Source organism: Balaenoptera ricei, chromosome 4 (assembly GCF_028023285.1).
Source record: "Balaenoptera ricei isolate mBalRic1 chromosome 4, mBalRic1.hap2, whole genome shotgun sequence".
Taxonomy (NCBI): domain Eukaryota; kingdom Metazoa; phylum Chordata; class Mammalia; order Artiodactyla; family Balaenopteridae; genus Balaenoptera; species Balaenoptera ricei.
Window position 1 is genome coordinate 25,253,283 of NC_082642.1, and position 27,150 is coordinate 25,280,432.

General features: G+C 36.0%; 1 protein-coding gene across 5 annotated transcripts in view; it reads right to left on the reverse strand.

The window, feature by feature from the left end:
- The window catches only part of DNAJC13 (DnaJ heat shock protein family (Hsp40) member C13), a 123,435-nt gene that overhangs the window by 20,030 nt on the left and 76,255 nt on the right, over nucleotides 1–27,150 (reverse strand). For all 5 annotated transcript variants that reach the window (XM_059920337.1, XM_059920339.1, XM_059920335.1 and 2 more), the window contains 17 exons: nucleotides 26,827–26,981; nucleotides 26,076–26,121; nucleotides 24,001–24,155; nucleotides 22,408–22,609; nucleotides 20,446–20,561; nucleotides 19,815–19,893; nucleotides 17,113–17,248; nucleotides 14,239–14,423; nucleotides 13,732–13,806; nucleotides 12,590–12,709; nucleotides 10,456–10,635; nucleotides 9,571–9,738; nucleotides 7,676–7,789; nucleotides 6,242–6,358; nucleotides 4,917–5,094; nucleotides 3,482–3,573; nucleotides 1,754–1,853 (listed from right to left, as the gene is read on the reverse strand). In XM_059920337.1, the coding sequence (XP_059776320.1) occupies nucleotides 1,754–1,853; nucleotides 3,482–3,573; nucleotides 4,917–5,094; nucleotides 6,242–6,358; nucleotides 7,676–7,789; nucleotides 9,571–9,738; nucleotides 10,456–10,635; nucleotides 12,590–12,709; nucleotides 13,732–13,806; nucleotides 14,239–14,423; nucleotides 17,113–17,248; nucleotides 19,815–19,893; nucleotides 20,446–20,561; nucleotides 22,408–22,609; nucleotides 24,001–24,155; nucleotides 26,076–26,121; nucleotides 26,827–26,981 (2,218 nt within the window). The remainder of the gene's footprint in view (nucleotides 1–1,753; nucleotides 1,854–3,481; nucleotides 3,574–4,916; nucleotides 5,095–6,241; nucleotides 6,359–7,675; nucleotides 7,790–9,570; nucleotides 9,739–10,455; nucleotides 10,636–12,589; nucleotides 12,710–13,731; nucleotides 13,807–14,238; nucleotides 14,424–17,112; nucleotides 17,249–19,814; nucleotides 19,894–20,445; nucleotides 20,562–22,407; nucleotides 22,610–24,000; nucleotides 24,156–26,075; nucleotides 26,122–26,826; nucleotides 26,982–27,150) is intronic.

Consider the following 27,150-nt stretch of genomic DNA (forward strand, 5'->3'; position numbering starts at 1 on the left):
ACCACTAAGGTATATAGAGGTTTATAGAAGTCTGACTTCCAAAATCCACACTCGTAACCACTATGCCATACCGTCTTGCTACCTCACTGTTCACTGTGCAAACAAAATCTTCTCACCTCCTGACACCCTGAGAACACTCTATTCAGGGATCTACAATTTATATGTGGTGCTAGTGTCTTAGAGAAATAAGTAGGAAGTAACAGTTGCAAGACACTATTCCAATCTAAGACACAATAGCATCCTTCTGCCCATAGTCTGTGCGCTTCTCACCCTAGTCATCGAAGTAGACTCGGCTAATGGACTTTACTCTTCTAAAGTCAAAATGGCAACAACAGGTGACCAAAGGAGTAAAGAGTTGGCAAAGAGGGTGAAGGCTGCCAAGTATTAGGCTGAGACTAAAACAACAAAGGATGGTAGACAGAATGAGCTAAGTTAACAGGCAGGAGAACAAACACTCAAACGGAGATTTTTAAGAGAAGCAACAGTACTTCACTGAAAACCTACCACTGTTCTAACCATAGTTTCAAAGGAAAACAAGTCTTTGGAGGGGAGAGAGGAAGTCAACATTTTATGTTTTTAATGTCCCTTAGCAAACAGTTAAAGATAATTTAGTCTAAAATATAAATGATAGCAGAGTAGGCTGAGATATCTAGATGTCAGCTATTTTACCGGTAAGATTAAAATAATGACTGGACTATATAAATCCGATATGAATATAAAATCTTTCAAGTTATGACTTCTGTAACATTCTTCACTTCATCAATCAGTTTAATTTTGCATTGTTTGAAGCCTCGTAAAGCTGTCAAAAACTAATAAAAAAGAAAAACCAACTAAGGTTGTAGGGATGATAAAAATAATCTGCGAATGACTTTTAAAAGTTGTCATTTTAAAGAGCTATTTCAAACGTCGTTTATTGAAGAAAACAAAAATATTCAATGGAAACTGAACTCCACTCAATTCACTGAACATAACACCTAACACGTGCAAGGCACTGGGGCATAAAATGAATGAGACAGGTTGCTGCTCTCAAGGAGGTGAACAGGTATGAAGTCAAGATTAACATGACTTCCAAGGGGCTAGCAAAGCCGACTGAGCAATGTCTGCTGACGGTTAAGTGGCAAAGTTGGACTCGGTATCGCCAATTGCCTTTGAAAAGCAATCTCAAGGTTGATCCTAGCACTTATGCTAGACGACTGTACAGTTTGTAAGGAGTCTATATTATTTCAGGCTGTATTCAAGAAATCAGGTTGGTGTATTTTAAAAAATTGATATCATTTGGTGGTAACAGTCGCTATCAGCATCAAATCAGTAAAGGACAAATAATGCAGGACTGAACTTTAAGCTAACACAAGGTGATTTTTATCTTAAGCATTTTTTCCTATCATCCAAGATCAACTGTGTGTGTGTCTGTTTTTTTTTAAAATAAACCATGGAATATTAGTCAATTCTCAATTACTCATGTGTAGCTTATACTCAACAACTCAACAACAACATACTGAAAATCCTAGATTATTTTCCTTTTGCTTTTGGATCTCTCTTACCTCTTTCAACTTCTGATATGAGAAATGCAAAATAATTAACTTATGTAAAAATATAATTAGAAAGACAAATCTAATATAAAGAATACCACTTAAAATATTCCAAAACAAAACATGGATAACACTGTGTCAGAGGTTTTGTATCATCTGTGTAACTGCTCCCCTCAATGGGTTGACTGTACTGTTGTTTCGAAAATTCCAGTGAATATACGTACTTGACGGCAAAGAATGTAGAAGAGCCAATAAATTGGACAAAACCATTGATTCAGCAATATTGTTGACACAGTCTTGGTTAGACGTCACTATATTCACAACCTGAAAATTAATCAATAGGATGTTAAGAGTTCTGGAAATAATTTCGGACCTAAACAAATTAAGTCAAATTAGTCAGACCTAAATAAACTTAAAGGCTTTACCAAAGTGAGGAAAATGTTTGGAGGACAAAATATTTAATTTTTAGGCAAGAGTTTAATTTTAAAAGATTGGCCTTATTACTCTGTTCTTTTGAGAATAAAAAATGTTAATGGTAAAGCATATATTATATACATTAGCTTTCTATTAATTTAGAGGTAAGAATTAAATATAAAGATCTAAACAAATATTTCAGCACCCATTCACAATCTTGAGGCTTATAAGAAGCCTTCAATTCTACACCAGTTCATGCTCTAGAACTATTGTGTACACTGTAGTGCTTTCCAATTGTAGATTTGGGGTGGCAAGTGATTAGGAAGATAATCATCTTTACTACTGGGACTTTTTCTTTTAGAGGGAGAAAGTAAATGTCTTCAGTGCCCAGCACAACAGATTAGGTCTATCTTTCCATTATAAAGAAATAGGCATGTTTTTCTTTCAAAGAGGATGAACTTTTAAGTCTAACTTATTATATACATTGATCTAAAGATCATTGTCACTTAATCTGAACTATGTGGTCAGCATCTCAAAGCAAAATATCCTAGATTTAATAATGCTTATTTAAAGAGTTACAAGAGATACTTGAAGGAAATAAGTGGAGAAGCATGCTTTTCAATTTAAAGAACATGCTTGTTAAGGTTTTTGACCAATTTAACATTTATTATTTTATTAAACATCTTTTTTAAACCAAAATGCAATCTAAGAACACTTAATCATTCATAAAGTACTCATTAACCTGTTACCGCAGTGTTGAATTTGGTGTTCTTTATAATAAATCGTGTGTTATAATAGGCAGGATCATCTGAAAAAAGACCCTGGGAGCTCACTCTGGGTTGCCTGGACAAGGAGCCCCCTGTGACCAGGGTCTTCCTGCTTCTCCCAGAGGAAAAGGCTCCACCCAAACAGCTTCCTGTGGGACCAATGATTTCATTCTCCTGAAGGAGGGGCCTCCAACCACTCTTGGACCCTCAAGGCCCACAGGTTCTCGGCAGCTGCCTTTCCTAGACAGCTCCTGTAAACAGCGTAACACACCAGGTGTCTGTCTGTCACCCTCACTGGAAAGGTTGCTTTTGTACCAGACCATAAGAAGGGAGAGCAACTTAGGGGGAGGGAATACAAACCCACAGTGTGCAGCCAGCACAGTGCCCTGGTCTCAACATGTCTCTCTGTGGGGACAGTGAGAGATCTGGGAAATCCTGCCTCCTTTTCTTGTTGATCTGTGGCTTCCAAGCTTCCCAAGTAAAGCGCATTCCTTAACTCACGCCACATGACACTGAACAAATGCATCCCAAGTTCTAATGCATGACAGACGATGACCACAGAGGGAAAGCACCTTGAACACTACAATACTTGCTCTTCAAAATGAGCATATTAATTCAAATTTTAAAAACATATTCACTTGGCTTAATAGGCAAAATGAAAAAAACCACACGCAAACTTCCATTCAACTTTAGATGATGATTAATCAAGGATCAAACCATGTACAGTAAGTTGTAGGAAAGACAACACCCTTTAGTACAAAATTCTTTTACCTCTAAAGCCAATTGCTGCACTTGACCAGCTCCATGGACTCGAAGAAGAGAAAATATTAACTTAAAGTGCCCAATGCATTCACTTTCAGAGCCTAGGAAGTAAAAATAAAATGTTTAATTTTTATTTCCAAGAGATGTTCTAAATTATCCACCTTTAGGAAACTGATACACATTTTTGTTTACTGTCAATTATAAGTCTCTGGTAAACTTTTCTTAACGTTTGTGACACAAAGTGAGTGAAGTATCACTAAGGATCAGTAAATCTTAAGAAGTTAAATGATATTAGACTATCTTAGGTTTGTTTTGTCTTCATTTCCATCCCCACCCCTAGTTAACCCACAGGGTAAAAACAAGAAATTTATCAAACACACAATCCAAATACAACTCAAAAATTAAAAGTGTAAGGTGGTATTTTTACTCTTTACCTCAAGACTGTAGAGCTACCCTTGTCAGCCAAATTACATTTGGGGAGAGTGTGACATCATCTGGCTTTTAATTAAGACTGAGTTAGAACCCTGCCACTTGAGAACTACATTATAAACAAGTAAGTGCCAAATCAATAGCCAGCTTTACTGCAATTCCTTTGTACCTAATATGTCAACTCCAAACAATAAGAAATGAAGTTTTCTTCAGATTTTATAATACTGCCTTTAAAAACATCCCCATGTATATATACCATGGGAATGACTTATTTTCTTAAACAACATTTAATTATTATTGGTTATTTTATTTGAATAATGTATTACTGTAATACATAGTGAAAAGAGCAAAGAAGTACATGAAAGATAATATTAAGTGTTAATAAAAAAGATTTGAGATCTTCATGTAACTTAAACTGAATATATATTGTTTTAGGTTTTATATTCTATATTTGTTATCAAAGTTAGAATTGGAAGAAGCTTTCGGATTTTCACCCATCCATCTCCCTGAAGTCAGGCAAGAGTGATAATGTTCTTGGAAATGTCCTTCTTAAAGATGTTTTAAGAATGACAATTCTCACTTTATTATTTCAGTTCTTATACACCAAAAACTTCAGGCAGTTTTTCAAAAACATGGCATTGTGTTATGGACCAGAAGACACAAAAATGAGATCACCTAATAAATAAAATTTAAGCGCTTATATTGATACTTGGTATGTCAATTTATGTCATCAATGTGATATTTTACACTAGCAAGTTACTCTGCCTTTTCAACTCATTGAAAGTCATATGCTCTTACAGATACGAATTATTCTAAGCATGGTGACCTGACCTCTCTTTCCAGCCTACTATTTAGAGGTAAAAATATTATGGAGTCAATTCTTCTTAATGTTATACAAAGTATAACATGATAACCAAGTACAATTTTTCCTGCATTTCCCTGGTAAAATTGAGAACTGGAATTTTTGGGCTCTTCCATTGTAAGGATCTTACTCATCAAGGGTATAGTCACACACCTGGATTATATTTTATAACATTTCTCAGAGCCTCCAAAGCCATTTCCACTCTTGGCAAGCGGTCTCCATGTTGCTCTGACTCCACTTTTGCAGAATGAGTGATAGCCATGAATGTGTGGAGGTACTGGGCCTGGGAGCCTATATAATCCAAGAGACTTGCAGCAAATGCTTTTGGAACCTAAGTTGAGTGGAAAAATATTTAAAAACAAGTGTGCCCTTAGAAATAACCTATAACAAAGACTCCACAGCAAAAAAAACAACAACAAAATACTTCAAGCCATGAAAGTGATTAAATTATACATACACATGAATATACCTATGGATTAAGTGGGGAGAGGGGGAGAAAGGGGACAAAACCCAATTGCATTAGGAAGTGTTTAACATTTTTGTCCAAATCCATTAGAGATTTGATATACTCCCATCAGTACCTCAGTATAATAATTCTGAGATGAGTATGTCTTCCCTTTACCAAGGTATTGATAGTATGATATGTAACTTCTATAATTTGGTTATATTTTTATATTTAAAAATTATATATATTTAGATTATAAATTCAAAGGACAGTTTTCAAAGACATTTCACAAATCACTGAACTCATTCTGCTTAGCAGCTATTTATAGATATTATTCTGTGATAAATAGTAAATGTTACAGTTTAGTAAATTCTTTTTTTTCCAAGAGCAAACTCTTTGTTTTAGAGAAATAGCCTCACTTCTTTCTTCCTTACAAACCAATCAACCAACAAATTCTCTTTGCCACCCCTCCAAAAAGAACTACAACAAAAATTTCCTACATGATTTCCAAGCACTACGGAAGGAAAAGAAGATCATTTGCTTCCGGAGGTGATTAGGCATCATCACAAGAGATGACCTGGTGTGACCCCAGTCATCTTCTAAAAATTCTCTTCGCTTTCCACGTCTATTTTCTTATTTTCTTCTAAAAATGGGCCAGAGACGGACTACTGTCTGGTGGTCTGATATTCAACATGATGGAATGAGTATGTAATTAGCCTTACACTTCCATGAGAGAATAGTAAAGCTGAAGGCATATATACATGATACAGTGGGGTAGCATTATGCATAAAATATCAGGAACAGCTGGGAAAGGAATAAATTCTTATTCACAAATCCACAAAATTAAATTCTTTAACATTCAAAATAAAGAGGATCATAAGTTATCAATGGTCACCCCATCACACACCCAAGTTAGTACAAAGCATTTGGCAAAAAACAGGTATTATTTCAATGTATACAGTGTGAATAAACTAGTAGCTTTCAATAACAAATGATCAAAGGTGTCAGACAAAATTAAAAGGAGAGAGCTTACCTCGAGTGGGAAAGTAGGGACTTCATTATAGACCCTAACAAAAATCTCCCCTACAATAAGTTCTTTGGCATGATCACTGTAGACAAATTCTGATCCATAGGTTTTGTCACAGTCACCCTTTTTAAAAAAGAAAACAGATTGTTAGAGGTAAATTGGAATCATTAGTGTCTGGTTTATTAATCTATCCATATTCAGTTTAATAACTTAGCAGATAAATAACTTGAAAGATCCATTCATTTTCCAGAGGGAAAAATGTGGTGGGATACACATCACAGCACTCAATGCAATTTTAAGGTTTGTAATCAGTAATATGGACTCTGGAAAAGGCATAGAATTATGTTATTTCTTAACCCAAAGATCAATATTGTAACTCATTTTAAAATTTCAAAAGATCACTGAGGTCAGCCAATGAAGTGTTCATAAGCAAGTATGACACGTGGCTCTTCTCTCTCCGCTCAGCAAACATTTGGCCCAGTCAGATATAGGGTGATAGAGCTAAGAAATGAACACATTTGGACTGGTTTTAAAAAGTAATACATTAAGTGAAAAGTGCTGGAAAACAGGGTCTCTGAATAAAAAAGCAAGGTAATAGTAGATGGGTTGACAAAGCAAGAAGAATTTCCATTTAAGGACGAGGAAAAAGATAGGAAAGAGGAATGGGAAAAAAATAGCTCCAAGAAGATTTAGGTGGAAATCACTCAAAATTTAGGTTGGACTAAAATAATATGCAAAAGTGTTGTTGTAAAGTTGTAAAGGGCTAAACGAAGAGAGAATGATGTTCTCTCCTGGTGAAAGAATAGATATATAGAAATCTGAGACTTGTTCTCCCTAGCTCTGCAATTCTCAAAACTTCTATCAATGAAGAGCTCTGAGTGACTATCATGAAATGAATTCAAAACCAAATTTTGAATAATTCAGGACACCCAGTGATGGTTACTCTTTAATGAAGTCCAAGCCCAAAAACACAACTTCTTTTAAACCATCAAGACTCAACCATCTAATGTATGTATTATCCAGGCCTTCTCCTTATCTCCCATTCTACTTACTGTCTTTTGTTTTTTTCATGGCTTAATAGCTTCTCCTCTAGAAGGTGGCAGGATAGGAGAAATTATTCAATTTTGATACCAGAAAGCAATTTTAATTTACTGGGGAAAAGAGGCTAAAGAGAACAATTAAAACAGAGCTTCTGGGCACAAAAACTGGTTAAAATAGAAGACAGCTATATGTAAGTGGTAATTAAAAACACAACAAAAAATCCTAATGTATATTAAATACAATAAGAATGCTATTATTAAATGGGCCAAATATTAGGTAGCAAAAGCTATAGGCTTGATCAACACGCAATGGAGAAATAATGGGTTTCTGTTTCGTCAATACTAAGTTATATTTCCAGAGATTCCATTAGAGTAAGAAATTTATAAAACAATAACATACTTTTTTAATCATGTTTTCTTGTTGGGATTCAAGAAATTCAAGTAGTTCTGCTCTTGTAGAATTGTTCCATATCAAATAGGGGCTCTCTGTGTTACTGTTAAGCATCTTCAAAATCTAGGAGAAAGAACATTACTGTTTTATAATATTTAGGAAATATATTGAAATTACCATTCATTAAAATTGTCTATGACATGCCAAGCACTGTAATAGGTGCCTTAAGTATAACAGATCTCAATAATTCTACCAAGTTTGTTAATATTTTCCATTTTGCAGCTGAGAAAAATCAAGACTGAGAAAGATCAAATTATTTGCCCCAGGTCTCACAACCCTTAAGTGGTGAAACTGGGATTCAAATTTGAATCTGTTTGACTTCACATTCTTAACATTTGCTCTGCTTTGTGAAAACTACAGACGATATTCTGTGTTAAAGCATTTTATAAACTCAGTAAATGTAAGCTTAAAAAGAATCATACCATACTGCCTTTACATACATATTTGTTGTTGTTTTTTGGCCGTGCCTTGTGGCTTGTAGGATATCAGTTCCCTGACTAGGGACTGAACCCGGGCCCTCGGCAGTGGAAGAGCAGAGTCCTAACCATTGGGCTACCAGGAATTCCCTAAATGTTTTAATAAGAACTTTTTACACTTCACATTTACAGAGCTCTGTGCTAGGAGGAAAGCAGTGGGTTATTACCTCCATCTTACAAAAAGAAATCCAACCCTTGTTTTCAAAACATGAACTACTAGTTAAGTAAAATGACTGAAAAAATTTATCATGAAGAAAATTTTAAAACTCTGAGAAGTGGCAGTTTAAAATAAGCATTTTATTAAATCCAGATGGAGTCCAGGCCCAAATTTTGAAGTGTTACTTTTTTTTTTCTTTCCTGTAGTAGTTAATCAACAACTTGTTAGTATTTCTGGAAAGAATGTTTTCAGTCAGCAAAATACTTCACACTGGTGAACACAAAGTCCGGAAAAAGAACCAAGATCAAGATTGGCATCTAAAGCTCTTCCCTCTTACTCAGGGGATCTGAAAGGCAGTGTCTTGCACTAAAAAACAGACTCAATCAGATTAGATTAAAAAAACAAATAAGCTGTTTATAAGTTCTAAAAATATTTTACATTTGGAACACTGAGGCCTTTTTTCTTCTAAAACTATTAGATGATCATCAGAGAAAATGAAATAAAATAAAAATAGCCTACAATTCTACAATTCAGGGATAACTACAGTTAACATATTGATACAGATCCATCCATTCATTCATTTTTTTAATACCAAAAATGGGATTTAACCTTTTCACTTAAAATACTTTAAACATCTTTTAATGTCTTCCCATATCCCTTTACAATTTGAGGCTTCAAGATATTCTATTTAATGGATTTCTATAGGTTAATTCTCTAATGCTTAGATTGTTTCTCAATGATTCTCACAGAAGAGGTTGGGCGATCTGCCACGATCATACTTATTTTTGTCATGAATGCATATGTGTGTATATACTGACTTTTAGGATTTCAATGCTGACTGTAAGTAAGTTATAGCTTATAACAAACAGCTAAAAATAGACTCTGGGTCTCCTGACTCCCAGTTCTCTGTCCATTCCAAGTTCACTCTCTTGTCCTGTTCCTTTCTGATTCAATATTATCAAGAATTATGGGGAGCTCTACAGCTGAGAAACATGAAGTTAATCTACCCTTACAGAGAGACTGGACTTGTGGAGCTGATAACATCAGCATCAAGCCACAACAACAAACCAAATTTCTTAGTTGAGAGAACAAGCATGTGAGCATTTTCAATTTTTAGGTTTCCGAGAGCAATCAACATTGTTATATTCCCCTACTATCTAAAGAATCTTGCAATATTTATCAAAAACCCAGGCTACTTTTGAAGCACGTACCTCAGTAGCACTAACTACAGCAAGTTTTCTAGCAACATAGGGGGTCAGCATGCCAGCTACACTTTTCCTTATGGTTGGATTTTCTGGTGTTGCTTGTTCTTCAGGCAGATACCCTCCAAGGCGACTTAGAGCACGGACACTCAGTTTGGCAAGACTGTTGGCTACTTCCTGTTATTAAAAAATTAAGACATTAAGACATTAAAATAGATCTGCTATCTTACACAGGCAACAGTACCTTTATGGAATCAAAACAGTATGGAACATATTAAGGAACAGAAAGCAAAAAAAAAAGAAACAAAAAAGTCCCCAACACTGATGTCAGAGAGTTTATGCATTAGAGCTTATTCTTTCATTTATATGAAAGACCATCAGAATCTGTGTACTCATTTATACCTAATACGGTATCTTGTAGATAACTGGAAGAAGCACACTGGGGGACAGGGTGGGGAATAGGGATGGGTAGGTAGATCTGATCGCTAGAGGCACATATCACAATATGAGTAATGAATGACAGTGAACAGGAAAGGACAGACAGAAAAAAATATCTGTAAAAATCAGGTAAGTTCTCAAGTGTTTAGGGGAGCTAGCCCCAACAGCACTGTTATGATCTCCCTGTGATACACAACCATAATTTTGCAAAAATAAAGGTGACTCTGAGTAATCAAGAAAAGATTAAGTTATGTCCAGAATATGCTACTGCAAATTCCCTTGCCTCGAATCCTTCCGAGATAAGTGGTTAAGATAAAAAGTTTTGGGGCTTAAAGAGCAATAAGCTTAATAATCTTGAAAAACAGTTTATGCCTTTGAGGCTTTGAGCTAGGGCTTTGCTTTGCATTAACCTATGGTATGGGTTCAAATTCAATGTTAAAGTAGTGTTAAGCTTACCTGCTGGTTTGTTTCTTCACTTTTCTGAATACCACTCTCTTCTAGTGTGTAGTCATAATTAAACAGATAACCAAGCAGATGCCACAAAATTCCAGCTTGCAATAAGTGTGTCTGTAGCCAGAAATCCACAGCAAAAGAGCTGACACATTCTACCCCAAGAGCTGCCACCCGTGGAATACTCTGAGAATAAGAATAATGGAATTAATTACAGGATTAAAAAAAAAAGCTCCCAAGAGAAACAGGCTGTGAATGTATGTCAAGCTAGCTATCTTATTGTGTGTTTACCTCCTCTTATATTTTCAATTCCAGTTTATATCTGAATCTTATATCTTTTAAAGCCTAAAATTAAAAGTAACCCTGTGAAAAAACACAGAATTACTACTTTTAGAAAACTAATTAATTTTTAAATTGAAGTATAGTGGATTTACAATATTGTGTTAGTTTCAGGTGTAGAGCATAGAGATTTGAATTTTTTGCAGATTATATTCCATTATAGGTTATTACAAAATACTGGGTATAAATCCTTGTGCTATACAGTAGATCCTTATTATCTATTTTATGTATAGTAGTTTTATTTGTTAATCCCATACTCCTAATTTGTCCTTCCTCACCTCCCTCTCCCTTTTCTCTTTGGTAACCATAAGTTTGTTTTCTATGTCTGAGTCTGTTTCTGTTTTGTATATACATTCATTTTTATTATTTTTTAGATTCCAAATATAAGTGATATACAGTGTTTGTCTTTCTCTGACTTATTACATTAAGCATAATATTCTCAAGGTCCATTCATGTTGCTGCAAATGGCAGTATTTCATTCTTTTTTATGGCTGAATAACATTCTGTTGCGTGTGTGTGTGTGTGTGTGTGTGTGTGTGTGTGTGTACACATCTTAAGCCAATTGTCTGTTGATGGGCACTTGGGCTGTTTCCATGTCTTGGCTACTGTAAATAGTGCTATGAACGTTGGGTGCATGTATCTTTTCAAATTAGTGTTTTCATTTTTCCAGACATGTACCCAGGAGTGGAACTGCTGGATCATATGGTAGCTCTATTTTTAGTTTTTTTAAGGAATCTCCATGCTGTTTTCCATAGTGGCTGTACTGTACCAATTTACATTCCCGTGAACAGTGTATGAGGGCTCTCTTTTTTCCACATCCTCTCCAGCATTTATTATTTGTAGACTTTCTGGTGATAGCCAGTCTCACTAACGTGAGGTGATAGCTCATTGTGGTTTTGATTTGTATCAGAATTACTATCTTTGAGGCTAGTTAGTGTCAAAGACTTGGAATACAGTTTTCTTTGTTTCACTTCTTGTACTAATGTGAGGTGATAGCTCATTGTGGTTTTGATTTGTATCAGAATTACTATCTTTGAGGCTAGTTAGTGTCAAAGACTTGGGAATACAGTTTTCTTTGTTTCACTTCTTGTATTTTTAATTTTTAAAAATACTGATAAGGCATTAATAGCAATGCACATGCTAGTGATCTTAAGTGTATCAATGATATCTTTAGTGCAGGTGTACAGATTTACTTCTTTATACCAGAGTTTGCATTCTTATTAAACACTTCTAAGGACATCAAGTAAATATAGTTGAGGACATTATTTTCATCAGATTTCTTATTTCTAGATACCTTAGCCTGGGATCAGCACTCCAATCCTGTTCTATTCCAACACAACTGTTACTCTGCCCAGTTACCTGAGAAATCACTCTCCTTCCCAGCCACCTATCACATCACCCACAGACAACTTCCCTTGGCAGTACTAGACTGGGAGGAAACAGCAAGCTCTCAGATCCCTATAGCCTTTCCACCAGGCAATGACTCGACTCTTAAGTTTCAGGTTTTACATGGTCATTTACTTTCATTAGATTGATTTAGTCTAGTCTTCTCTCTTGCTTCCATGCCTCTGTTCAAATGTTCACATAAGACCAACTTCCCTCTAGATATGTCACTCTAGTCTTACTCTCTGTGGGCCAGCCCAGGAACAAAAGCCACCATTTACAGCAAGGCTTCAGTGAAAAATGTAATTTACTTGAAAATAATTTTAGGAAAACAACTTGTTTATAAATTGGGGACTGGCTACTTGACAAGAAAACCCACTGCTGACTGAATCCAGAAAGTGGTAAAGATGACCTCTACCTTGCCAAAATAGAGCACCCGACAGAGATCCCTGATGATGCCAGGCATTTCTGTGATCTTCTCTCGGCATTCTTCAAACTGAGAGGCCACACTATAGCATTTGCTTATGTGTCCACACACCTGCAGACAACACCAAAGAGAGAAGAAAAAAAAAAAAGTCACATGTGCATTCCTTATTTAAGACAGTGGAAATCAAATCAGCGGAGATTCGTGAATAATGCTTAATAGTATATATGACACTCCAAAATTAAACAGAACATTTCTATTGAATTATTAGTATTTCTGGTTAAGATTCCCTATAGATGCAGGGTTGGCAAACCATGGCCGCTAAGGCTAACAGGCCAAGTCAACCATGACCTGTTCTTGTATGGCCAGAAAGCTAAGAATGGGTTTTACATTTTGAAAGAGTTGCAAAAATCACAAATAAAAATATGCAACAGACTGTAAGTAACCTGAAAGCCTCAAATACTTACTCTCTGGCCCTTTATAAAAATAAGTTTGCCAACCTCTGGAATAAAGTATTTTTGTCCAGAATTCTAATAACGTACTATACTTAAAAATAGGATGAAACTCAAAAGCCTGTACTCGATTGTTTTATATTCTAAATTTTGCTGGCATAAACAAAAGGCCACATAAAAAGATGCATCTACAGTGATCTTAATGAACTCCTGATGGATTTTCTATTAAAGAATTCAACAGAAAAGAAGCCAATGAAAACACTAGGGATCGGAGAGGGAGGTAGAGAAGGAAATTAAGGAAGGGGATGGAAGATAATGAAACAAAAGTGGCAAAATGACAAATGTTTGAAACTGGGTAAAGGGGACACAGGGATTCATTATATCATTCTCTATTTTAAGAAAAAAAAAATTAAGCCAACAGATTACGTATGATTTAGCACAGTGGTTCTTAAAGTGTGATACACAGACCAACAGCATCAGTATCACTTGGGAATTTTGTTAGAAAAGCATATTTTCATGCCCCACCCCAGACATACTGAATCAGAAACTCTGTGGGCAGGGGACCTGGGAGGCAGAGCTCAGCAACCCAGGTTTTAATGAGCCCTCCAAGTGATTCTCACAGATGTTAAAGTCTGAACTACTGGTCTAGCGTAACTTTCTTGGAACCATATGTTTTAGTCTTACCTGTACAGACATGTCACTTGGTTTACTAGAATGATTCAAGACAGCCACACAGCGACTAAATGCCTCTTGTAACACCTGCAGAAAAAGAAGTCAGCCATTAACTGTCCATTTTGACTTGGAGTCTGAAAAGCCTTTTCTGGTAGGGATAAAACATTAATAACCTTTTAATATCAGAAACTTGGCAAGGAAATGTTTGCTCAATTAACATTTGTTAAATAAACAAGTAAACAAAGGACCCTGAAGTTTTTTTAAGCATCCCACTATGCTATCTTGCAAGTAATATTAAGCTCACCAATTTTGAATCCAATATTCTCCAATTCACGTTATGAAATAAAGCTCCATTTATTTTAATTTTGGTATTATAATATAGAGAATAATGTTATCTGTTGCAATAAATTAAAGAAACTGTATCAACTGTATTTGTACTTGGTGAATTATTTATTGCTAAGAGACATACAGTTTGCCTAAACTAGCTTGAAGACAAGAACAAAGGTCATTCCATATTACCTCAATTCCATTCTCCCTTCTGAGCTCTTCAGCATTGAGGGCTGAGCAGTTAACAGTATGGAAAGCCAGCTCTGCAGCAGCAGGCAACAATGGTGATTCTTTTGAGAAAAGGAGGTCATCTGAAGTTTCCATTGTTATTGTCCTAATTAGCATGGGGTAGCCTGCATATTTATAAGGCTGTAAATCTGAAATAATCATGGTTTTAAGTTTATTTTGACACTATGTTCAATTATGTTACCAAAAAAAAAAAAAGATTAAAATATGCAATATCTTAAATGTTTCCTAATTCTAGTTTGTAAAAAGAAATTAAACAAGTACAAATCCCTTGGATCTTTTCAACTAGTGAACTTGTTTGGTTGACTTTTCTAAAATGTTTCCACTAGAAAAAGAGTATTTTCTGGTAGATTAAAACTGAACTTTGTGTATAGTGGTTTTGATCCTTTGCAGAATATCTGCTTTCTATGTTGTCCCATGTGATCTTTATAACTTTTCACCTGATCACAGACAGCAAGACATAGCCAATGCACCAGAGACCCATACCTCTTTATAAAGAGACAGAAACATTTGATTTAAATGAGAGTGAATATTTTATATTCTGCTTTCTGAATAACAAGAGTACTTTTCTATTTTACCAGTTATCATAAAATAAACATTTGAAAATACTGAATATAATTTGTTACTATGAATACAAAATAGAAAGTTAATTTATTAACTGTATTTGGCTAATTCCATATTTTGATAAGCAAATTTAAAAGTGAAATCTGAAATATACTGGTGCTCAATTCTTGTTCTTTTCATTCTTTTTTTTTTTAAACTAACCTACGAGGCAGAAATATGTAAATTAACTGGCTTTGACTTTATAGGTATCTCTGTCATCCCACTTGAAATCAGCATAAAGCTTTTTGCCTTTTGAGGATGACAAATAATCTGCTTTAAATTAACTCATTTCTAAGATGGCTTAAAAAAAAAAAAAGCCCCTTGGAACTGGTCCCAGTAGTCCTAACACATACATACATAAGAAGAAGAGTGAATTAATGTTAAGTTCTATCAGATCAGGACCCCCATCCCAACTTACTGAGTATAAACCCCCTTTGGGAAATGTGGAAGACAGCCTGAAAAAACATTCTGACCTTGATAATATACCAATGATGAGCTACAACAGCACCTTGTGGCTAATACAGATTTACCAGCCATCAAAAAACAACCAATGGTTTGAAAAAGACTTCTTTAAACTCATTCTGATTAGTGATAAATGCCATATAACTGAATGCTTTACAAATGTTTTCTGTTGAGTTCATATGCGAAAGTGAATCAATTAATCACTGTTCTCTAATGACCAAGCTGCTCAATCCCCACACTGTCCCCTCCAATACTTATACTGGAACCCTACTTGTCTTCAATTACCCAACACTCCTGCTTATCTCAGATCCCCACTGTCCTCTCTTTTCTCCCATCATCCTATAGAGCAAATGGGTCTCCCACTTTGTGTGTAAGCCAAGTTTAGTTTCCAAGCCAATGGACACCTGCCACATTGAACCCAACTCCCACCCTCAACAGAGTCTTAAAAATTCTCAATGTGCGCCTAGCTTTCTGGCTGCTACTGTTAGGGCTACCACAAATCGCCCTGAAAACATGCTGGAGATTTCCAATAACCTGTATCCTGAAATTGAAACAGAGCAGGACCCTATGGTCCTTGCCCCCCATGTCCTCCACCTGTGCAAAAACTTTAGCCAAAGAATAAGTTTAATCAGAGAAGTGAGGAAATACAGAAACAAAGGCAAACAGTCGAAGGAGACCAAATAATAGTTTAGTCATTAAGCAAAGTCAAGGACCTTTAGTTCCTCCTCAAAGGCTACAGATAATATTCTGAGCCATATCCTGTGAGCTGTCTTATAGATACTGAAACTCCTACCAGGTGGAAGAAGTTAACTACATTATGACCAGACTATAGCCATGACATAAGCTGCCACAATTCTGAGAACTGGCCTCAAGGAAATGGGAACAAACTGACCCTGGAACTGAAGACTAACTGTACTTAAAGCAATCAAGATGACACTGGTCAGACCACCACATGACCAATTTTAAGATGACTGTCATAGCTGACTGTACTGTTTCTGCATGTAGCCCCTTCCCTCAGCCTATAAAAGCTCTTGCCCACTGGTTTGGGGTGGGGGGAATCGGCCTTTGAACAGGCAGCTGCCCTCCCTCCACCCCACCCCCTTGGTTGCTGGCATCCAAAATAAAGCAAACTTTCCTTTCCACCAACCTTGCCTCTTTATTGACTTCTGAATGGCAAGCAGCTGGATCCCACTTTCGGTTAGAAAATCACACCTATTTTATCTATAAATTTTTCAAACTGTCCCAGAGGATCAGAGGGTTTCGAAAGCTACCACAGGAAATGAGGTGTTAAGGGATATATATGATCATTTGAAAAGTTTCTGTTGCTTTTTAAAAACCAGAACACTCTTGGTGTTTTCAGCCTTTAGAAGATTATGGATAGGTACAGTCTTGTAAAAGACATTTAATGATCCTTAAATGCCAGGTCCATTTTAGATCTCATTTAATATGTTTACTGCTAAATGGCTAAAGACAAAAACTAACCAAGTACCTCCAGAGAACAGAAATGTACTTTAGGACGGAACAATGAAATCTGGTTGGAAATGTAAACTATTGAAAAACACAGGTAAGAAGTGGAAGGTATAAAACAAACAACATTTTGGGTCTAACTACAGAAAGCTACTCTTTTACTATATCTAAAATGCAATTCTAAGAGTCTTTTGCAATAATAATTAGAAATAGGCTGCAGAAACAAGGAGCATGGTAGAATTAGCTGGAGGGTAAATCAAAATTTGAGAATAACAATGAATGCCTTACCTTCTTTGTGACGGTTGAAGAGGATGCTCTGAGTTTTCAGAATTAAAATTATATTCTCTGGATCTGGTCCATCTGTTATTTTTGCTGATTTGGTACATAAAAATTCATAGGCTTTATTTACCTTTTCAAACATATCCTGTATGTAACCAAAGACAATTAACTTTTGTAAACATCTCGAATTACAACTTAGAACACAGACGATTTGTATTTTGCCAGTAAATTCTTTGGTTACTATTTTGTTTTGTTTTTTACATTAAGGAATTCATTCTAACTGTAATCTAGGTGGTATACTTTTTTTTTTTTCATTTATTTATTTATTTATTTATTTTTGGCTGTGTTGGGTCTTCGTTTCTGTGCGAGGACTTTCTCTAGTTGTGGCAAGCGGGGGCCACTCTTCATCGCGGTGCGTGGGCCTCTCACTATCGCGGCCTCTCTTGTTGCGGAGCACAGGCTCCAGACGCACAGGCTCAGTAGTTGTGGCTCACGGGCCTAGTTGTTCCGTGGCATGCGGGATCTTCCCAGACCAGGGCTCGAACCCGTGTCCCCTGCATTGGCAGGCAGATTCTCAACCACTGCGCCACCAGGGAAGCCCCTAGGTGGTATACTTTTTTTTTTTTTTTTTAATCTTTTGCCAACACCTGTCACTTGTTATTTTTCTTTTATTTATTTATTTTTTATTTATTTATTTATTTATTTATTTATTTATTTATTTATTTATTTTTTTATTTATTTATTTATTTATGGCTGTGTTGGGTCTTCGGTTCGTGCGAGGGCTTTCTCTAGTTGCGGCAAGCGGGGGCCGCTCTTCATCGCGGTGCGGGGGCCGCTCTTCATCGCGGTGCGGGGACCGCTCTTCATCGCGGTGCGCGGGCCTTTCACTATCACGGCCCCTCCCGTTGCGGGGCACAGGCTCCAGACGCGCAGGCTCAGCAGTTGTGGCTCACGGGCCCAGCTGCTCCGCGGCATGTGGGATCTTCCCAGACCAGGGCTCGAACCCGTGTCCCCCGCATTAGCAGGCAGACTCCCAACCACTGCGCCACCAGGGAAGCCCAAGGTGGTATGCTTTTAAGGTGAAACAATTTTTTTTTCCAAATAGTTATTCAATGATCTCAGTACTATTTACTGAAAATTTTTCTTCAGTAGCTTATACCATATATGTCATATTAAACTCATACACACCAGAGATAGTTTATGAGTTGTTATAAAAATAGTTATGAGGGCTTCCCTGGTGGCGCAGTGGTTGAGAATCTGCCTGCTAATGCAGGGGACACGGGTTCGAGCCCTGGTCTGGGAAGATCCCACATGCCACGGAGCAGCTGGACCCGTGAGCCACAACTACTGAGCCTGCGCGTCTGGAGCCTGTGCCCCGCAACGGGAGGGGCCGCGATAGTGAAAAGGCCCGCGCACCGCAATGAAGAGCGGTCCCCGCACCGTGATGAAGAGTGGCCCCCGCTTGCCGCAGCTAGAGAAAGCCCTCGCACGAACCGAAGACCCAAACACAAAACAAAAATAAATAAATAAATAATAAAGTAGCTATTAAAAAAAAAAAAAATCATCCCCTCGAAAAATAGTCTTTAAAAAAAAAAAAATAGTTATGATAAGAACTACTGTTTTTTGAGCACTATGGCAGGCACTGTGCTAAATGCTTTACATACATTATCTCACTTAATCCTCAAAACAGCCTTGTGAGGTGTGTACCCTTATTAACTTCATTTTTAAGATGTTAAATAGCTTGCCTAAAGTCACAAAGCCCATTGCTGACAGAGCTAAGACTCACACCCAGGTCTGACTCTATCTGTGCTCTTAAACTACTATACTATAATGTTGCTTATCTATATGTTGATCCTTGTACCAGTATAATACTATTTTACTATTGCAGTTTTATAGAGTATTTTAATATCTGGTAGTTTAAGTCTAGCAACTTAATTCTAATTTCAAAATTTCTTCCTATATTGATTGTTTTCTTTCCCAGATGAATCTGAATTGCTTTAGATTTCTCAAAAAATGTCCCAGGCTTTTGATTAAAAATCCCTTAAACATATAAAAGTGACATTTTTTCAATGCTGTCTTCCTATTCAGGAATACTGCCTGTCTCTAATAAAAAACACTAGCCCTGAATCAGTGGAAATTACTCCAAGTTTCTAGCAACAAACTATGAGTACTGTTTTTAGTGGTCCTTGTCTGATTTTATCTTTTATGAATCTCCATTGGCACTGTAGTAGGAAGCTGGAAAAGACAAGATCAGGGAATGCTGGCAGCAGATGACTTTAAGTCTGAAGCAAATTTTCTACTTTTTCATTAAGAGTGATATGAAGTTGGATGTCATTAGAAAAAAATAAATTACCCAAAGCAATCTGGGTGGCAATGGCATCACCTACAAATGAGTTAAGTTCACCCACATCCTAAGTTTCAGTTATTTATGTGACTGCCCTTTAGAGTTAATTCTCAAACAGACATGGGTAAGGAAAGAGAATAAAACCCAAAAGTTACTAGTCACAGGGTAGTCCTTTTGATAAAATGAGAGAAGACCATTTATGCTGAAAACTTGGGCACGTGGGTCAGAGGTTAATTAAACATATACTGGACATATATTATGAGGCAGACACTGGCGCATAAGATGAGTGTATCTTTTCTCTGGCTGAAACAGTAATAAAGCAAAAGCAAGTCAACCCCAAAGCCCTAATTCCAAAGGCAGTACATACCCTCCCTTCTGGATTCTTATCAGGGTGGTACTTCTGTGCAAGTCTGAAGTAAGCTTTTCTAATCTTGCTCTCATCATGCCTACAAAATAGGAAAACTGTTTCATGAATTAAGTAAGGTGCAAGAAAATATTTACACAATCATCTAAAATGATATTTTAAGAACCTTACTTTTTTGTGTATGATCATATAGTAGATATCAAATTAAACCCAGTAAGATTTAAGTAAGATGATTCCTATGTGTTATCTTTACACAGAAAAGATAAAACCTAAACATTCCCTATGCAAGGTTACCATATTCACTTCAAATTACAAAACCATATTTGGGTTTTGAAGAACTATGAATTTTAAACTAACTTTTCAAAATGTCACTTCAAACTATAATTCTAAGTTATTTTAACTATCAGCCTTGTCAAAAATGAACAAATTCAGTCTATACTTAAGAAAATGTCTTTTAAACTTTTTCTCTAACATATCTATTCTACTATAAAACTTCACTGATGATAAATTAAATCTGCATTCTTTCCTATATGTTTGTCATTTACTATCCTAGACACACTGTTGTCAAATCTCTTCCTCATGTATAACACAAACTGCAAGAAGAAGGGGGAAGATGACACTGAAAATGACTCACGGCCCCTGTCCTTGAGGGAGATTAAGCACTTCATAAGCATCATCTATTGACATTGTAGGTGGCTTCTTTTCTACTTCCTTCTTCCAGGCATCAAGGGTATCTTTTAGAAGCTTAACCTTAAAGACAGAGAATTAAAATTTATCTCTATTAACGTAAAACTATTTCAGAATATAATTTTTAAGTTACAGAATTGTTGTGCTGTATTTATTTCAACTGACATTTCTAGGCTAACCAATTAAAAGCTTTCTAAAATACAAATAAACAAAATCACCTTCTAGCACTGTTGAATGGTCAGATAGCAAGGTATTTGTTATGGGGCTATATTTTTTTTAAAGTAATATTTTATTATTTATTTATTTTAATTTTTTTTTTTTTTTAATTTTTGGCCGTGTCGGGTCTTAGTTGCTGCACACAGGATCTTCGTTGAGGCATGTGAGATCCTTTGCTGCAGCATGCAGGCTTCTCTCTAGTTGTGGTGTGCGGATTTTTCTCTTCTCCAGTTGTGACAGGCAGCTCCAGAGCACATGGGCTCTGCAATTGTGGTGCGCGAGTTCCAGAGCACGTGAGCTCTAGTTGAGGTGCGAGAGCTCAGTAGTTGTGGCGCCTGGGCTTAGTTGCCCTGTGGCATGTGGGATCTTAGTTCCCTGACCGGAGATTGAACTCGCGTCCCCTGCATCGTAAGGCAGATTCTTTTACCGCTGGACCACCAGGGAAGTCCCTAAAGTGATATTTTAATTCTCTGCCAATTTTTGTCTCTACTTTTAATTGTTAAAGAAACGTTCAGGAAGTACAGAAAACTTTGGAATTAGCATTCACTGTAGTAAGGGAGGAAGCAGTATATGATGGCATGCTTCTCAAGGTGATCTAACATAATTATTGGTATACTGGTATTCAAACAAACATAAGGGATAGAGAACACAAGGGAGTCTGGATAGGGGTGAGAAGAAAAGAGCTAATATTTGCTGCATGCCTATGTGCCAAGAAGGTGTGTGCTTTACAGACTGCAGATTTAATTCTTGTATAAAATTTCAGTAATACATGAAAACATTGAGATTCTGACAGACAGCTGCATATTTCCCAGTTAATAAGTGATGGAGCTGGATTCAAACCTACGTCTGACTAAAAAGTCCACACTTTTTCTACTACCTCATGTTGAATCTGGAACAAGCAGCAGCATCTACCTGCCTTCATTTGGTCATTGCACTGTAAAGAGGCAGTGCCTAGTGGTACAAATGGCAATTGTTCTGAAGTCTTTTGATGGTAAGGGTAATGGTAAAAACCTCTGCTATAGTAACAGACCAACAGGGGAACCCAGGCCTACTTTATTCCACGCTTTCAGTAGGTATCCAGGGGCTCAAGTTGGATGGGTCCCAAGGGCACTGTGACAGTAGATACTACTATACAAATGCGCAAGTCACACTTACTGCCTCCAGTGTGTGCCAGGAATATGCTGTGTTTTTTTATGTGAATTCTCACTTAATCTTACCAACCACCACATGAAACAGTTGCTATTAGTAGTAGTAGTACTATTACTGTAACTGAGGCTTAGAGAAGTCAAGCGGTACACTGAATGTTATACAGAGCCATTAATGGCCAAACTGAAACTCAACCCCAGACTGCCTAACTCCAGCATCTGTGAGCTTAATGAATTTGCTATAAAGATGAGCTCCCACCAAGCTATTATAGTATGTAATTGTATTATATACATGAAATTGAGTTTGTTTTGTTTTTGTCACAAAAGATCAAGATTGTAAAGTCCTTTTACGCTCCCTGAAAAAACTGTCTTTTAGTTTGGGATTTACCCAAATATACTGAACTACACTCAGAATTACACAGTGCTTAAGTAAGGAGGAATATTTCAGAAAGCTATTATCCTTCTTATCACAAAAAGAAGAAATACCCAGAAGTGATTAGAGGTTTTTTTTATGGTTTAAGAAGGCAAAAATTAATCTGCTGACTTACCGGGTCTTTAATTGGCCAATCTGGAAACCGGAGTGTATCACAAAGTTGTTTGAGGTAATAAATATTACAAAATAGTTCATTTTCTAGCTGTGGGTAGTTGATAACTGGGATGGGACAATATTGATAAAGTGCTCTTGTGTTACTCTGGAGACGAGGTGTGAAATCAGCAAGATGGGCAGCAATCTTCTCTATCATAAGGCGCCTACAATTAGAAAAGTCTCCAAGCATTATGAAGGCATTATTTTATTCTATTTTAAAGAAAAGGTTAAGATAGGTAATCATTCAAGGTAATTACATGGATCTTCTTCAGAATAACTTAGTTATTGGCCTAAAATGAGAGCTTGTAAGAATGTTACTCAGAGTATTCTAAACTTACTATGTAAAAACACTCCATGGATATAAACTTATTTGTAATACTATCTATAAAGAAGACCATAGAGAAAAAGGCTGACAATACCAGCCTTTCTTATTGAAAATTCAGTCATTAGAAAGTCAAATGGTATGGAATCTGCATGCATGAGGGCACAGCCACGGAATCAAGTTAGCTATCACCCCAAAGAAGCTCACTGCCTGGTCTTTATTTTAGTTAACATAGCACAACCTGGGATCTGGCCCTCAGCTAAGCAGAAAATTGATTTGCTCAGTATACAGAGAGCTACATCTTTTAGATGAGAGACTCATACTAACCAATCTCTGGAGAAAAATATTATACAGAATAACTGTAATAAACGTATTCATATTCCTATACATTTGTTCCCAATGAAAAATATGAATATTTCAATATGAAATTTGAAATTTCAATTTTCAAATTGAAAATTTTCCATTTTCTATATGAATATTCATACAGAATATATTCAAATTGATGGCTAGCATATGCCAAGCCTGTCGTCAACCTATCAGAGAAGCCAAATGATGACCAGCAGGTGGCACTGTGAGTATGAGTCAGCCAAAGAAGAATGAGTAACTGACTCAGAAGATCAACTGCCATCCAGCTAAGAAGAGCAAGGGGTTCTCCAGAGAGCCAGACTTGACACTGGAACCATTAACTGCCGTGTCTTTCCTGGACAGTGCCTGCCTGGACACTGACATCTGCTTCTGGGCCTCTCCTTTTTCTTGGTGGAAACAGGCTTTTCCTAAGGCATTCTCCTGCTAAACTCCAGATTATGGTCAATATGTGCTGGCTAGGGAGCCCTCATTCTAAAATGATTGTGGGTATCTCTGGACTGATCCATTCCATGTGGGCATAGTTTTTAATTAGTGGCGTACAGTTCTATTTCCAAATACCCAGAAGGAGTGTCTTGATTTTATTCCTATATATCTCTTATGTACATATTAATTCATTGTCTAAAAGCACCAGTGGTAATAGGCTCCACCCTTATATAAAGCTCTACTAAGGTAACAGTAATTTTGTCAAATCATCTTAGAACAGAAAAAAGCTCAGGGCCTTGTCAACAGCAGTCACTTGATTTGGCACCAATGACTACTGTAGCTTTAGATTATGCAATTAGTGAAAGGAAATCTTTTCACAGAAGTCAAACCAGATGGGAAGAGGCAAAGATTCTGTGTATAAAATACAATCAGCTGGCTATTTACCTCATTTCACTGCTCCAGATTGCTTCTGGAGTATCAAATTCTCCTAGAAAAATCTCAGAAAACTTTTCAGGCTCGTAATTTTCTAAGTAACAAACCATTGCTTCTGGTAGAATGTGCCCAAGTATACTTCTCTGGAAAATATCTTGTCCTTTCGTCTTTAAAAAAAAAAACAAAACGTAATCAGAAACACTAAAGTTATCTTTCAGTTTTCTAATAAATGAATCGGGGTTAGAGAACATTTTAAGAAAGGAGAATAACTGGAACATACTGCTTTTATGCTTTTGAAATTTAGATGGAAAAATGGCAAAATGAGAAGTGCAAGGTGTCTGGTATAAACTGGCTTGGCATGAACTCCAAGGTGGAACTACCCCATCTAGCCCTGCAGTAGCCTTAACCTCCTCATGGCTCAGGTGTTGCCAACATTATTTAGCACAATTAGCCTTTGACCATGTATAATAGCAATGAACAACACAAGGAAGACTCTGCAAAGATTTACATCAATTATTCTGTGTTACATTGTTGGCTGTAGTTCCCACCTGCACCTGCTTCTGTTTTCAAAAATAAGTCCAGAAAAACTGAGATCTTAAAGAGCCTGTCCTCATGAAACGTGGCTAGAATTTAGACGGAGTATTTCTATACAAAGTAATTATAATTAACTGTACTAAGAACTCCATATTCTCTGACTGGCCATATGAAGTCAGGGTAATGTTCATACTTATCATGCTGAATTTTTAAACTCATTTCTTTACCTGATGGAAAAAATTCCTAAAGACTATAAATACTTTTCTTATTTCCTTCTAGGCAAACTGAGGATGTTTTATTCTTCTAGGATCTGACAGAGAGACAGGGGAAAAAAAACCCAGACATGGTTTTACCACTTAGTGCAAAGACAAATTAGATGATAAATATTTTCAGGCTTTTTACTAATAAAAGCCATAAATTCACTATCTGTTAAACTTTGGGGTGAAGAATTGCTTCTTCTTTAGAATACTATTATTTCATAATTCCTACATCTAGAGTTCTGCTATAAACAAATACTGTTTTGCTGTAATTATTCAAAATATTGTTAGGGAAAATGATGTATATAGTTTCTCATATTATAAAATTTGGAAAAAAAAAGATTACATATGCATAACTGCACAGAAAAAAAGGAAAAAAAAAAGAATGATTAAAAGTGCCTAATGTTACATTAAGGTGGTAACAATAGGGGCAAATTTTTTAAAAACTTTATATTCTCATTTTCTATTTGTATAAAGCTATGGAAATCATACTTCCATGGGCATCACTTTAGTATTATTAGACTGTAGACAGATTACTTGCTAGGGCTTTACTGGCTGCTCTATAAAACATGCAGTTTTGGTCTTGTGTCTGTTGTCAGACTGGTGTAACATTCCTTGGTTAGTCTCTTAAACAGTGGTCTAGTTTTGGTTTATTCTGCTCTCAATAAAATTTGAAAATCAATGTTCCATGAAAAGCCTAACAAAATTTCAAACACAATTCAGTTATGTGTTTACAATAAATATCTCTGTAAAATGCAGGTATAAAGCTACATTTTGTCAGAGCTACCCGGATAAGTATTATCTTATTTTTGGATTCCTACTTTTCCTCCCCAGTAAAATGGCAAGAATACTTGAGAGCACCTGAAAAATTAAGTAGCTTCAAAAAAGAAACTTAGCACTTCTAACATGTTGGGATATGAACAAAAAAAAGGTGGAAGTCTTACTGAATCTGAGCTGACTCTATGAGACTCAGGTATATACTGAATTATTTATGAACATTACTAATGTAAATTTTACACCAAGGGAACAAATTATACTCATAGCAATGTCAGGTTACAATTCATATCTACAATTTAACTATTAAGTCTAATAGGCAACATTTATTTTCATTTTTAAAATATTAGCTTAGACTTTCTATGTGCAAGGTACCACAAGGAATGCAAAAAATAAAACAATACCTGCCCTCAAGTGCTTATAAGGAAAGGAAGGAAGGAAAATTCACAGCTAAGGAAACTTTAGTACCAAGACAGCTTCCCCAGTATTAAGTCACGTATTCAGAGGATTAATCTGCCTTACCTCCTCTGACTTGAAAGCCTGTTTGGTATGTGTGTACTTCAAAAATCTAGGAAAAAAAAAAATTACTTATCAGGTATAGGAACTGATTTAGATTTAGTAACCTTAGTTTTCTAAGACCAGATTTTTTTTTTTTTAAGTATAGTTGATTTATAATGTTGTGCCAGTCTCTGCTGTACAGCAAAGTGACTCATACACATATAGACATTCTTTTTTTTAATATTCTTTTCCATTATGTTTTATCATAGGATATTGAATATAGTGCCCTGTGCTATACAGTAGGACCTTGTTGTTTAAGACCAGATCTTTCATATGTAAATAAAAGCCACAAAAGGCAACTTGTAAATCCATATTCCCAAATAGTTTAATTTCTAATTAAGGCAAGAACTTAAATGAATTAAAAAAAAATTTAAATTATGGTCATATTACAGTTATGTAATAATATAAAAAAATTACTCAATTTTAAGAGAAAAGCAAAATGTAGAACTGTATATAATATGAATATAGTTATATTAAATCTGTATGATTAAAATACTAGATGATGATACAATTCTTATGTTAGATGTGGTAAAATGGTGTAATTCTGAATAATTTTTCCCCTATTCTTCTAACTTTCAAATTTTCAGACATATAAACAGCTCTTATCATGAAAAATTTAATAAATGCAATGATATGCTCACAAAAAAATTAATTTAATAAGTCTGTCCATGTACAATTCAAGTAATTTCAAATAGATTATCACTAGAGCTCTTACCGAGCAACAGGAAGCACATTGGAACCTGTATACATCATGATAAAGAAAAATACTCCACTAAGATAAAGTCGAGGTAACTGTGGGTTATCTTGCATAATACGATATAACAAAACTGCAACCTTCTCAACAAGGATAGGGTCAAAGGTCAGCAGTAGCTAAAAAAAAAAGAAATAAAACGTCTGGTTATTGGGCTGTAAAAAACTTGCAACATCACCATTCATCTTAGGTTTACGCATTTCATGTGCTGGGGTTACAGTTTCTTATAAGTAGTGTAACAAAATAAAAATCAGACTCAGTATGCTTGTCTACCAGGTTCTAAACAGA